Source organism: Brachionichthys hirsutus, chromosome 7, assembly GCF_040956055.1.
Source record: "Brachionichthys hirsutus isolate HB-005 chromosome 7, CSIRO-AGI_Bhir_v1, whole genome shotgun sequence".
NCBI classification, from domain to species: domain Eukaryota; kingdom Metazoa; phylum Chordata; class Actinopteri; order Lophiiformes; family Brachionichthyidae; genus Brachionichthys; species Brachionichthys hirsutus.
The window spans coordinates 6,241,322-6,256,273 of record NC_090903.1 but is presented as its reverse complement, the minus strand read 5'-3'; the positions used below and the strand labels follow the sequence as shown (position 1 = coordinate 6,256,273).

At 46.9% G+C, this 14,952-nt stretch overlaps 1 protein-coding gene across 1 annotated transcript in view; it reads right to left on the bottom strand.

Annotated features, from left to right (window-relative positions):
- Window positions 1-668: 668 nt before the first annotated feature.
- mcu (mitochondrial calcium uniporter) overlaps window positions 669-14,952 on the bottom strand; it is a 42,566-nt gene continuing 28,282 nt past the window's right edge. Inside the window, exons 3-9 of the mRNA XM_068741412.1 lie at window positions 6,099-6,162; window positions 3,656-3,826; window positions 3,377-3,481; window positions 3,010-3,170; window positions 2,166-2,369; window positions 913-1,029; window positions 669-815 (exon numbers count right to left, since the gene is read on the bottom strand). Of these exons, the coding sequence (XP_068597513.1) occupies window positions 735-815; window positions 913-1,029; window positions 2,166-2,369; window positions 3,010-3,170; window positions 3,377-3,481; window positions 3,656-3,826; window positions 6,099-6,162 (903 nt within the window). The 3' untranslated portion in view covers window positions 669-734. The remainder of the gene's footprint in view (window positions 816-912; window positions 1,030-2,165; window positions 2,370-3,009; window positions 3,171-3,376; window positions 3,482-3,655; window positions 3,827-6,098; window positions 6,163-14,952) is intronic.

The window sequence follows — 14,952 nt, the reverse complement described above, 5'->3', positions numbered from 1 at the left end:
AAAAGAACACACAGTGATGTTGTTGTCGGTAGGACTCTCATACTTGCGCAGACGGACCGGGCTGCTACAGGACGTCAACAGGAAGAGGAAACGAGGCGGCGTCATGCCTACATCCTGTGCGTTGAGACAAGTGTCGCACAGCGAGGGACAGCTGTTGGACATCTAGAGAAGGCGTGGCCCAGGGAGGAGGAAGAAGACGGCCCTCCTCCGATGATGCAGTCAGGACTTCCTTGTAAACTTTAACGCGAGGGACCGCCTGGCCCGGACGCGTGTCGGTGTGTGTTAACAGCTGGGCTGCTGGACGGAGCAGCCCGTCGCTGCCGAGTCTCACACACACGCAGACACCGAGTAACGACTGCCCCTTTCTCCTCTGTGCATGTCCTTCGCTCTGGAGTGTCTGGAGTTGTGGTAATTCCCCCAGAGTTCCTCGTGGGCTGCCCCTTCCGGAGACTTGAGGAATTATCCATTTGCCGGGTTTCATCCCCTCGCTGCAATTGTCCTTTTCAACATCCGCAACTTCCTTCGGCTGTGAGTTTTTTCAGTTCCTGGTATTCTCACAGTCCTCCTTTGTTTTCGTTTTTTGCAGGTTTTAATTTGCAACTGGAGTTTTCGGAAAATAAAAGAAAGGAGAAAGAGTTTGAGGGAATAGCTAAGGGTTAATGGGGGGGGGGTATTGGAGAGCAGGAGGGTAGAGGGTTTGTATGAGCTAAGAGAGGAGGGGGCTGCTCTTCCCATCAATTTGTACTGGCAGTGAGCTGCTGAACCGGAAGCTGGAGCTGGAGCGGATCCCGGAGACGCTTCAGGTCCAGCTCCACCTGGAGCGGGTGGAAAAGGAGAGAGAGAGGCATGGTGAAGTAAAAAATAAGAGAGAGAGAGAGAACTAGTACAAATGTAATTTGTACTAGACTGTACCTCAGCGATATCCTCCTTCAGCTTGTTGTACTTCTCAATGTCAAAGCGTGTCCTTTTCACCCCCTTGTGGAAGAACAGCAGGTACTGTCTGTCCCTCGCGTCGGGGTAAACGTACTCCTGCAGGTTCAAGGGAGACAGGCGAGGCACTTTGTGAAAGGAATTCATCAGATACCCTCCATGTTCTGATTTCGAGTCCTTGGGTCGAGTAAGACTGGTGAGAAATCCACTATGAAATGGGCTTCGTGTCCTTGGAGTTGATTTATAAACTCCCGTGTTGACAGATCAACCTTTTAAGTAGCATCCATTTTCTTCTCGACAAGACAAAGGCAATCGTCTCGTCTACAGCCGATTTATCCGTCCTACGGGTCACGGGTCGGCTGAAGCCGATCTCAGCTGGCTACGGGCGGGGAGCGGTTCACACCCCGTATATTTATATCACTAAACATACAAAAGCAGGAGCAATTTGATTGATCTCATTTTAATTTATAGGATTAATTATCGACTAATCACCTCCGCCGAGGAAATGTTGGGAATGTTACCAGGAACAGATTTGACGATCCAGAAGAGATCCTGGATTCTGGACCACTTTGACATTTTTGTTAACATTGCAGTCAATGGAGCTTCAAAATTAGTTCCTCAATATTTTGGTTGATTATTGACCGATGTTTATGGAATTTGACACATTCATGTAGGATGGGCGCCTCTATCTCACCACCGAATGTCATCCGGATCAGATCCAGAATGGAGTCAGTAAAAAATATTTAATTTTAACATTGACTCCATTCCATTTATGAATTCAAAAATCTGTTAATAATATACATCAACTCCGATTCATTTTTAGTTTTCCTGGTTGGTGTATAAAGACACCAAGAACAATCTAGAACCTTTTGGTGCTGATCCAGATGACCAAAAGTAAATCAATTAAGAGGGGAAAGAGCTGCTCGGCAGAGGTCAGTTCAGTTCAGAGTTCAGTTCAGAGCTTTTATTGTCCCTCGAGGGGAAATTTGATTTGCAGCAGAGGTCAACAACAACAATAACACAATGACAACATACAGGAAGACATGGGACATTAATCACAACAGTGAAGACAACCAAATAAATAAAAAAGATACATCTGTCCTCTCTCTAGGATGGTGGCCCCAATGGCTTTTCTAGTTTTGGAACAGTACTTGTAAAAATCTGAATTTCTGTCTAAAAATCAGTCTAAAAAATGTACATAAAACATTTGATTTGTGTGTGTTGTTGCGCCTTACCTGACGTGTCAGCACAAAGTAGGCGTACATGGCCATGGCTGTGCCGTAGGTGATAAAGTATGTGACGGGCTCCATGATATCCCAGGAGTACTCCCACCAGGTGAGTCGGGCCAGGATGCCGAACTGGGTGGCCATGTACGCCATGCCGCCCCACAGCACCCAGGTGGTACGCCGCTCCGCCTTCTTACTCAACTCACCCCTCATCTGCAAAAAAACCCAGAGCACAGCCGACCGTCAGCCCGATCAGTTGTGAACAGACACACCAGATAAGACAAGGGCCAATCACATTAGGGACTTCCAGCACAACAACGTGGAAGATGTCGCCGCCGTGCTAAGTGACCCGTTGTATCTGTGCTATGTGATTAACTGCTGTGTTTTCATTACCCTCGCCGAAGGGGAGGCGAGGGCATTGCAATTGGGTCTGTTTGTCTGTCCGCGCGCATGACTCAAAAACTAGTAACCCAATCGACTTGAAATTTTGAAACAAGCAAGGTTCCGTCCGTGGCTCGGTCCTCCCCGAGAATGGCGTTGACCCGGATCTGAATCCAGATTCTAGAATTTTTTAAAGGATTCTTTAACATTGCGAGATAGGGCAATTGGAGGCGAGGGTCTGCAATCTCTGATTGTTCAGCTTGTTTCATTTGCTCTGATCTCATGTCACCAGGTAACAAACAAAGGTTTGATCATCTTAAGCTAATTATCCATCAATCAAAGGGCTCACAAGAGACCTTCAAAATTCTGCTCAACGACGGTCCCCGTTGGCTTCTGCTGAAGAACGTTCAAACCGAGGTGAAACAAAAAAAAAAGCAACAACCACGAGGATCAATAAGACAGGAGCCGCCACCTTCTCCAGGGGGCGTAGTTGAGAGTTGAGGTCCTCCAGCCGTCCGATCAGGTCACGTTCTTTGCCGAGTTGGTGCTCCTCGAGGCGTAGGGTGGTGTAGAGCTGCTGCACCAGGAACTTGACGTCATTCAGCCTCTCGGCCTCCTCATGGGGCAGCAGCTCTGAAACAGACACACAAAGACAGGCTTCAAAATGATTTATTTCCACCTGCTGTTTGTTGACTCAAAGGCTTTTAAACGGATTTCCTCCGAGCGTAAAGGGAAAGATGTGTCTAGAGTTGGAATGAACCCAAATAAATTCTGGTGCAGTTCTGGATGAAGGGGCAGATCCAGGGACGTCTTGGATTGTCCTTTGATGTCTTCCTCACCTCTCCTTGGCGGCCGCACAAGGTGTGTGGTGTCATTAATGACGAGCTTGAAATCATCCAGCAGCAGTATGTCTATGCCTGTAGAGGAGGCGACCCTCGCCCCATCTGGACAGAGAGACAAAGGCGATGAAGAGCGGTGTCACAGAAAACGTCTTCATCAACACGGCTTGCTGCCACCTGATTATCACCAAACAAAAGAAGACTTGAAACGTGCGAGGACACGGACGCGCGTCACCCACTGGTGTTAAACGGATTCGGCGTTAGTGCTTGTGAACGTACCCTTGGAGTAGATGGCTACCCGGTCGATGCCTCTGTCCTCTGCCTGGAGCTGTTGCAGGAAAACACCCACGCAGTCGCTGAGAGGCTTGAGGGTGAACTGGCAGCGCTCTCGCCGTGACGGCAAACGGACTGAGACGACTGGCAGCCCGTTCTGATACACCACCGTCACCTCTGGGGGGGGGTTGCAGGCATGGAAGTGTTAGATGACACTGTAAAATCTTCCCCAAACAACGGACACGACGCTTCGTTGTAATCTCCCGCCTCTACGGACATGCTTCTGACAGGTTGAGTCGTCGCAGCATTTCATTTCAGGCGTGTTTTGGGTCGCCGTCGTCACCGGCAGCCGCATGAATCTGAATGACAGATCGTAGCCTCCATATTTTCAGCAGTCTCTTGCCTCCATACCGTCCCCATCTGATATTGTGTAAGTTCCCTCGTTTAACAAAGACGATGCTTTTCTCGCCATCATTCATTGTTCCGCTCCCTCGCTGGAAATAAAAGCCGTGTAACTTTACTTAACAGCGAGTGAATGTCTCAGAGGGCTGGATCGTGTGAGGACGTGGGGGGGTATGAAGGAATATATTCCGAGGAATCCGCCGCCATCTCACACAAATTGTGAATGACCCTGCTGTAAACTCCACATTGTCCATCCCTGTCTGTTCAGACCAGGGAAAGAAAAAAAACTTCTTCCACTAATCCCATAAACCAAAATCATGGAAGAGCTGCATAAATCCCTGTACTATGTTCTGTGCTAATTAATCCATCCCTCCATTGTTAGACAGGGATCCAAAGAACATCATGGTGTAAAAGCAAAAGTCTGTCTTGCTCTAACAAAAGCAAAAATCTGTCACAAACGTTTTTCTTAACCCTTGTGGAAGTATCTGTGTGACGTCGGCTGGATCTGGCTACAGCTCCTACTAGAATACCGGGATCAACGCCTCGGATGTGGTTGAAGATTTGAAGCCACTGGTGTGCTGGAAACACCACATGTTTAAAGAAAAGGAGGTTAAAAAACAAATATCAATAAATCCTAAATAATGCCCCCCCCCCCCCCACATTGCTCTCGTGATTGGTTTGAGAATACGGAGTATTCAAGTTACTCATTCCTGGTATTTGTAGGAACTGTACATAATGTTCTTGTGGTGGGAAGAAAACTAAGCAGCAGAAACAAAGAAAAATGGAACCGATTAGTCCACGAGAAAAACCAGAACACGCTCCAGATGCAACACTGGTTGGTAATGTTTTGCTTCGTATCATTACCAACAGCTGAGCCCGAGGTTCTGTCCACTGGTATTTTATGTTTCCAGCAGGCTGAGCTCTGCTGGTCCGTAACCAGCAACAAACTGGTGCCTGCATCTTCATACCGAGTGGCCTCTAATTACAAGCAATGACTCACCACAGAGGGCTTTAAGCCCACAGTGCAGGTAATGTTCGCTGCTGCCCCCCCCCCCCCCCCCTCTCTCGCAACCTTTGTTTGACTCCTGCGCAGGACCGCTGCAGCCAATCGACAGATCTCTGCTTGGGCTTGCACTAAGATGAAAAAGCTTATTGGCTGGTGCAGGTTCCTCTACAAGAGTCCGGAGTGTGTCCAAAGACAAAGAGGCGTAAGGCAGGTTATGTCCCCCAGTCCTTCATTACGTTGACAGTCTGAAACCGTCCCTGGAGGACCTGAGCTGTTCTGCTCCTGCACCTGTCCCCTTTGTCCCGTGTGACGCGTTACCTTCATGTGCCTCTCTCAGCTCTGACCTTATGGACTTAAAACCAAATTGCCTGACCTCCATTGTGTATTTATTTGCAAAATACGCTTCCCAAGATTTGTGAAGGCCTGCATTTCACTTTATAAAAAGACTCAGTGTCTGACCTTCATGTTGTCCAACAGTTCAAACCGATTACCAGGTTTCTAGATAGCGGTTCTGTGGAGCTATGAAAAAAAACACCTGGAACCCTGAGTCTCTGGATCAGCAGCATCTCTGGAGGAGGAAGCATGAAGCTGAGGCTGAAAAACAACAGCGACAGTGAAACATGGCAGCGGTTCAGTGAGGCTTTGCTGCCTAAGACACTGGAAGCATGAGGCATGCAGGGCGAGATGGATTCCATCAAGTATCAGGAAATCCTTCAAGAAAAGGTCTCTCAGTCTGTCAGAGACTTGGGGGGAAAGAACACTTGTAATATATTTTGCAGTTTGACTTTGCGAACAACTGATGGAGAATATATTTTACTAATAAACCTGATGTATGATGGGGGTTTGAATAATTTTGCTTACAAGCGCAGCAATTTAAGAAAACATTACAATCAAATCAGAATGTTCCGCAATCATTCAGCGTCGGGGTAATCAGTCAGAGGCAGGGCGCAAAGGACTGCTTGTATTTGAGTGGGGAAAGGCCTTAAACAGCTCACATGGTCACAAATGAACTAAAATATGTGAGAGGAGGGGAGATCTTACCCTCCGCAGCTGCAGAGGAACACAACAGTCTCTGGCCATGCCATGAGGGGGCGCCCTTCCAAACCTGCAAAGAGGAAGAGAGATGAAGCAAACAGGTTATTCCACTTGCACAAAGATTTCTCTTCTGTCATATTTGAGCATTTCAGGAGCCGCAAGGTACTTCAAACCAGTTAGTACGCCATCATAGTCCACATTCATGACTTCCTGTGTTACGAAATGGCTTCCTCTGTTCCAACAGCAGCCAGTTATGGACATATCCCACAGTGGGAATAACGCACGCACACACACACACACACACACACACACACACACACACACACACACACACACACACACACACACACACAACGCTACTGACATCCAAAACACCTCATCATCCAGGAAGCAGGGACTGAGGGGGAAACACCACAGCCTGAGAGGCAGAGGAAGGCAGCCGGAATAACAACCATGTGGCTCAGCCTGAATTCTCCACTTGTGTCATAGACTGGAATGACTGAGTAAAAAGCAGAGGGAGGGAGGAGAGCTTGGGGGAAACCCTCTTTTTGTTTTGTGCTACTCTATGCTCTCAGCCCACAGCAAAGTGGGAGTGTCCATATGCACTGCGCTTCTTTCAGATCTCAGAGCTGGTCACGTTTTCTGCCGAGCTGCAACGGAGCCTTTAAAAAGGGAGTGAGACGGGTTTGTCAAACCCACAACGATCACAACACCAAGGGCGAGACGTCGAAAATCAAGCAAGAAGGAATCCCACGGGGACCAAAAAAAAGAGAGAGCCGGTGTAATGAAAGTTTTATAACGTGCCTACAGCACAAAGGAAGCGTACCTCCACGGCATCGCAAACAAAGCTACGTTTCCGTGCCGCCTGGTGCCTGCAGTCATTTCGCTTGTGCTGCTGCAGCTCTGAATATTAATACAGACGTGGAATCCCATGCACGTTTATTAGCCTGTCACTTACTGGAGGCAGATATTAAGCCTTTCAGTCAGACCTAACAAGAGGACACTCAGCATCTGACTGTTTTCATGTCAGATTTACAATATGCACACACACACACACACACACACACACACACACACACACACACCCACACACCCACACACCCCTGCTTCAATGAACCCAAACACAACGGCAACAACACGCTTCTCACGCCTCAAAGGAGAGTGGGTGTATTTCTGCGTGGGCCTTCATGTTTCTGGGATGTCCGTGTAAAGTTGCTTTACGGATATGTGGCTATGAGCTAAACACAATTGGTCCCAGTAAGGCAGTGCAAGATCCGGGCCATGCTTCTAATTACTGTTGGATTTACTGAACAGTTTTTTGTTCTTTTATTTTAAATGGGTGAAATTTGACGAAAGTACAAGCAGCCGATGTTGGCAAAATGTCCACATTTGGGAATTTGCTTAGTTTTGATGAACTTCTGGGACTCAGAATGGACGCTCTGTGCCTGTTCCACTGTGCTGCTGTTGCTATTTTGCACTATTTTTTTCTTGATTCTCTGTCTCATTCTTTCTGTGTATATATATCATCGCTTTAAGAGAGATATTGGTTTTCGTTTACGTTACTATGGGTGCCTTAAGCCGTGGGCCTTCACAGGATTGTATTATGTTCTCATAATGACAATAAAGTATCTTGAATCTTTACTGGCAATGGTTCAAATAGAAAAAACTCTTGCATTCCCAGCATGTATCTAACAAATGCAGTATAGCCTCGATCTCCTGAATGAACGTACGTGTCGGTCACGTGACCTCCAATCACAGACTCTGCAGTCTCACCTGCAATTGAGTTTTATTTCTATGGCGCCAGATCATAACAGAAAGTGTAGCAGAGAAAGACAGAACCCAACTTGACCCACAAGAGCAAGCACTTTGGTGACGGAAGAAAGGAAAAACTTCCCTTTACCAGACAGAAACCTTGGACAGATATTATATTTTCATTGATAGAGGCATTAACTACGTGCTGCCAGCTCTGGATTTTGGCTGACATTGTTCTCCCCAAGCACGCAAAGCAACGCCGAAGATGCACCAGCCAGAGGCTCAGCGAGGGATCACAGGTAGAAACAAAAGTTTCTACATACTGAAACGACAGAAATCAGAGGGAAGCGGCTGTTAATAAATGAGTACATTCTTTTTACTAATTTCTTTTCTTTTAACACAAGGTCAGCGATGACTGGATGTTGCAGTAACCCTGTGATGGCATGCGTTTCTGCTGGGTGATGCCGAGCACAGCCCAAACACTACTTAGGTTTCTAATCAGATGACATGCTGACAAAGGCATTTTGGCCAGCCAGGAATAACTGCACAGTCTGCAGAGAATAATGCAGCTACTGCGTGATGCGTTCACTGACAACTGCTGAATCCTGGAGGAGCGATGCCAGCAGCATCTCCAGACCCAGCCCACACTCTGGCAGCACTGCAGACGTATTGAAATATGACTCTGCATGCATCCCATCTGTGGGGCAACACGCATGTGTGTGTGTGTGTGTGCGCGCGCGTGTCTGCCGTCGTCTGTTCGCCAGCCCGTTTGTCAGCGGTAGTTGCAGAGCTTCCTCATCCACTCCCTTCCTCTCTCTCAGCACAAAACCTCTGAAACGCTGCCTGAAATATTTAGCAGCGTGGCAGCAGTCAATAGCACACAACCTTGGAATCAATGTCGTAGAGGGGGGAGAGAATAGGCAGACTGGCATCAAAGAGGACTGGAAGGACGGACGGACGGATGGATGGAGGGATGAGGTGGAAGAGAGACCGGGATGTGGAGATCGCCAGGATAAACGGAGCAGCAGCAAGGGAGCGATAGAGATCAATGAAGACTGGAGTAAAGCGCCGCGAGTCGCAAGCGCGCTAGCATTTCTAGCCATGTGCTGCACATACTGTAAGCTGCAGACAAACCCCCACCCCACACTGAAACGTGACCCGTGGGTGTGTGTGTGTGTGCCATTTATTTATACATACCGTTTATATGTAATGGGAACGGTGAGGAAAAAAAGAGAACTAAAGGGCGAAGGGAAACAAAAGAAGGCACAAAAAGGGAGAGAGAGAGGGAGACAAGAGCGAGCCATGAGTGTGAGGACAAGCAGATGGAAAGGAGGAGAGGAGGTGGAGGGAGGAGGAGGAGGATGATGATGAGGGACTGCTGATCACTGCAGTAAAGGAATCCCTCATCAAGGAAGGGGGGTTGCCCCTCTATATAACCCCCCCCTCCCTCCTGATGTGCCAGTTTGCTGCTCTCTCATTCTCATCTGCACTGCGCTTTAACTTCCACTGCATTTCTTCATATATCATGCGTGTCAATTCTTAATTTTTTAATTCAGTGCAAGACAACCCATTAGATTATACATTATGGGAAGTCAAGACGTGCGTTATATCCAGCAGCAGCTCAGGGTGTGTGCTGCACGATCAGTCCTTTCTCGCTCTCACATATTGCAGTTGACACGTGCACGAGTGATGATAGTGATCTGCAGTAAACATGGATCACCCTCCAAAAACAAAGACCATGACCAAAGCAATCCCTTTATAAATAGCACCAAAAATTCACATGGCTGAGCTGCAGCTGAGGACGGTTACAGTATCCACATCACAGGAGGGCTTTGGAATCATGTGAATTCCCTGTAAAGGGACACATGCAGTCTTAATTTAGGAGATATTTCTAAGAGGTGGACAAAGAGTTCCTGCTTTATGTCCAACAGGGCATTAAGAGAAACTAAAAAAACTGTCCAATCACTCGCATTCGCAAGGAAGCATTCACGTAACGGCCACAGAGTGTTATTCACACTGATGTTGATAACTGATATTTTGTATACAGCGGAACCTCGGTTCACAAACAAAAAATGTGCAATTTTCTGCCCAATCACCGATCATCAAAGATCCTGACCTGCCGATACCGATGTTTTAAATAAATGACAGCGCACACCTTCAATGTTCCACAATGTTCCAATCTACAGGCTACCCCGCAGACCTGCTCTGAGCCTCTCACCAAATAATAAAGTGCACAGCAGTATTTTTACTTACAAATTTAAATATAAAAAGGTGATGACAAGATTTGAGGTCATTAATAAAATAAGTGTCGACAGGACAAACTAACAGAACACCCTAAACCACCAATAAGGTGGCCTGAGTTTGAGATTTTCTTTCTTGTAGTGCAAAGAAATAAATGGCCAAAACCACAACTCATATTACCGTTGCAGTTATTTAAACATAATATTATGCCCCAGTTAGGCCAGATATCATATTGCAGCTCCTGCCAACGACAAGCGTTTCCTTTTTCAGATTGAATTCTTGCTCCTTCTTCGTTCCGGATTATGTGATCCTCACGTTGACACAGATTCAGAACCTGCTACCAGAGGTGGAAGTAAACTAGTGCCGGAGATGTTCAGGAGTTGTGTGATAAACAGTTTACCTTATATACATATAACAAATCGTCTTGCTGTAGAGGTTATCCCCTGGGGGGGGGGGGGACAAGCAGCCATGGTTTGGAAGTACAACAGTTTATATCTGGACCTCTTTAGCTCTACAATCACAAATCAATCTGAATGAAAAAGTGACACGGAGGTAGAAATCCCTTCTCTCGCGACGTCCTTTCATCTCCAGCCAGAAGACGGAGGCGTTCTGAGTGACAACGGCAGCGTAATGGTGGACATGTCTGTCCATGTCGGTCTATGTCGGAAGGAATATCGTCCATCATTAAGCGGACGCAGCAACCAGAAGCAGAAGGACTCAGTGTGTCAACTATTCCATTGAGAGTCTAAGAACTCTCTTATGTAACAGAGCCCAGAACAGTTTGCAGTTCATCACCTGCAATCAGCTGTGCCGCCCTGCTGACTCAACGTCGAGGACGGCTTCCATGTGAGCTAATAAACTGGAAATGTGCCACATCTCCTCTATAATCAGCTGCTGGAGGGACGACACTCGCATTCATCAACCCGGTCAGACGATTTCGCATCGTTACCTTTCTAGCGTTATTACTTTTCACAGCACATTAAGGGTCTGCTAACGCTCTTGCTCTCATTTCCAGTCTAATACACATGCTTTATCTTCACTTAGGAATCCTTCACTATCACCTGAACGCCATGAAGGCACCATTTGTTTTAGTGTTGATTTTATTACTTTAGGCACAAGCATATATTTTTTTTTAACACCTCACAAAGAAAGGAAGCAACCAAAGAAGACACTTCCTAGTAAATCTGAGATGGACGGATGAAATCCAGCCATGATTGTCCCTAAAATTGTCCCCCTTCACCTGTCGGATAATTTTTGTAAAAAGAAATTTGTCTTTGAATTCGAAAGAAAAAAAAAACAATCCCGAAACAGAAAAGAGCACCAGATCAGTACTTGGTCGTTGAGTTTAAAATGTCAAGTACAATAAATAAATAAGAAATAACGAATAAATGTTTCGAGTTTGGAAAAGAAAAAACATTCCCAAAAGTTCCCATTCCTGGATCCCCCTCCTCACTTCTCACTCACTTTCGCCCGAGTCCCTTCAAACTCAGGAAACCCTGAATTGAATTGAAACAAAACTCCGATCACTCACCGTGACAATCGTCATGAGACCATGAATTGTTGCCACGCCCCTTTAAATATGTAAAGGGTCATACGGTGATCCAATTCTCCGCCTATCTCCTCCCTTTCTTGCATCCCTATCTCCACCCCCTCAAATGCAGACAAACCCACAAACACACCTCGATAAGGAGGCCTCAGTACGAAACAAGGCGGATTGGGGTTCGGTGGGATAGTAATTACAGTCGCTTTTTTTCTCTCGCCTCAGCAACATTGAGTTTATGTGTCCAGAGAAAATGGGGCCTTTTCTCAGGGCCGTGTTTGTCTGGTGAAAGCCATTAACAGATATGAAATCTCCTCTCACACACACACACACACACACGCACACCCACCCACCCACCCACACACACACACACACACACACACACACACACACACACGAGGGAGGAAGGAAAGCAGGACGAAACGCAGCGCACCACTGATACCTGTGCCGATCTGACCTCTCCACTGCAATGCAGAGCCGACGGCGAGCACTGACCCCGATGAGGCCATTTCAAAAAATCAAAACCTAGCATTGAAGGATATAAATAATTCCAGCATAATCTTTCCTTCCCTTTTCAATAAATTGCCTTTCTGATCCTGAACATGCTTTGATTAATTAATACGGGCTCACGGATTGCTTAATCTGAGGGATAAAAGCTCAGATGTGCACTTTTATCATAATGACCAGTTGGAGGATAAAATCCTCACCAAGCGCACGCCCCGTCTCTCCCTGCTCTGGGACCAGCAGCACCGGAACCTGATGCATTATTAAACAGCAGTGCAGGCTTTGACGTCTGAGCTCAGAAGGCAGCCAGCGCTCCATCGCAGCTCGGCTCCTGGAAAGACGCGATCTGGCATCGGCGTTTTCTACTGGGGTCACTTTTGAGATCTGAGAGGTGGAGACATTGAAAACCGTGTTTGCATACTTAATGTATATATGTGCAGTGTGTGTGTGTGTGTGTGTGTGCGTGCTCAGACTGTGCTCACACACGCCAGATGGAACTATCAGCTCCTGTCCATCCTCATTTAAGTGCCGCTCACGCAACCCTCAGACCTGGTCCTAAACCAGATAAAGAGACTTCATCCCCTTTCTTGAAAGGAGCGGCACGGCTCCAGCCGCTCACAGATATTCATCTAAAGAACATCCTGGCCCGTGCACACACACATGCACGCTCATTACACTGCACACGTTTGATCTGGCTGGAAATCCTACCACCCTGAATAAGCCTGAAGATGAGGAACAGGTGGAAGCCTGCAGCTCCTCCACATCGCATGCGCCTCACACCAATCAAAGCTGCTGAATAAGCACCGTTAGTGACGACGCTGCTTTTGTCCTTCACACCACCGGCGTGCTCAAAAGTCTTGCTTTATCTCTCTAGGCTTCCAACCGCTACATTTTTCACATTTGCAAACACACCTCCGAGAGCGCAGCTACTTTGTGCAGCCACATTTGCTCTTGATAATAACAGCGGAGGATGTAACAACCTTTCATTTGTTCTCTCAAGACCACCTTCCAGTGTGTTCCCACTGAAGCCGCTTCAGGCAGACAGAAACAAGCAGCGCTCCATGGAGCTTTATGAAGACGTCCGGCCTTAGGAGACTCCACCTCCAGGTTTCCAAGTTCATAATCGTGTTTATTAAAACCCACAATAAAATAGCATTTGACCAGTAAACACATTAGCACAAGGTCATCCCTTATCTGTGATGCTTAAGGGTGAAAGTCGCTCCATACGCTTTGCAGCTCGTAGCTCATAGATCTGATCATGCTAAATAAATACATCATGACGCAATATCAATTGTCAATAACGTGTACACTGCAGCAGAATTCTGATCTGCGTTGAACTGTTTAGTCAATTAGTTGACAGTTTATATCAAATGAGCAACATTACAAGAATTATCAGGTTTTTTTCGGGCATCCATCCGTTAATGGATTACTTTGATACGGAGGGAAAACCCGGTTTATCCCATGTGCTCATTCTCAGGCAAGTTTTAATGTTATGGGATGCAGCTCCGACGATTTCTCAGCAGATTTATGATGTCGACTCTCACCAGATGGCAGATATAAATATACGTCTTTAGAGATAGCAGCTCACCGGACTAAAACAGAAAGACTACAGCACAGGTGCATTGCTATTTGACATATCCTCCATGCCTTTGCCTTGTGTGGCGTATAATGTTGTGGGGCTACGCTCCAGAAGAGATGTTCGCCATTTAGACCCACTTTAAAAATCACGTCAACAAGGGAGAAAATATGATTGTTAATTTCCGTGTAACATTTGGTGCAAGAGGTGTGTGCAGATACACAGAGGACTATATGTAATAAAATGAATTTGTGTGACGCCCCCCCCCCCCCCCCCGTGGCCTGAATTGATCGGTCTCACCTGGAAAACACAGTATGGTGAGATTTTAAGTGGCTCCATAAATGCTTCTGCCTTTCACCTCCAGCAGCATCTGTGCTTCTTGTCGCTGAAAACAATTAACTTCAGTAAATCAACAGATAAAGTCAAACTGAGAAGGTGACTGACCTAAATTTGACTTTACTCTTCTTAAACAGCCTCTACTTTCTATTTAATCTAACATGGTGTCTATTTGAACAGAAGAGGCAACGCTTTTCAGGGGGTTTGTGGAGCTGAGGCTCCGGCTAATTGACTGTGAGCTGCAGGCGGTGAAACTATTCACATGGCCAGACTAAAGGACGGACGGAGGAGACGGGCAAAACGCATGCAGACATGAAGGGACGGTATAATTGTGCCATGTGTAAGAACCTCCCACCATGAGAGCTGCTAACAGGAGGATGCAGGGCAGTGCTGAAGAGAGAACCTATAAACAGACAGCTGCTACCGTAAATGGCTGAAGAGCAGGAAAGGGAGGAGCTTCACCAGGAGCTCCATGATGCAGAGCTGGCCCTGGACGGCATTCGGGCCAGCCGCTGTCATTAATGGAAGCTTGGATCTGGGAACGCTCCTTCTGAGGAGCTTTGTGAAATGCTCTCCCTCGCTGTACGGACAACTGGCTGGAATACCAATGCTTGATGTCAGCAAGCTCAGCGTTCAAATATTAATCAGCAGGATCACCTCGGCGCCTGCCCTCTGCAACGGAGAGAAGAGGCTCAAGTAAATCTGGGAAACTTCATCCACACAATTGCAACTCCGTGGCCTCTTGACTGCTGATGGGCTGGCTGCAGACGCTGGGCTGATTAATGCCACCTCAACAAAGACTGGACCAGACGCTGCTGAAAGCGCCGAGAAGAGGCTCTCCTGGTGTGCACATTTACTGTAGCGTGAGCTTTACTTCATGGCCTCAACGTGCAAGGTGTCGAGTGACAGAA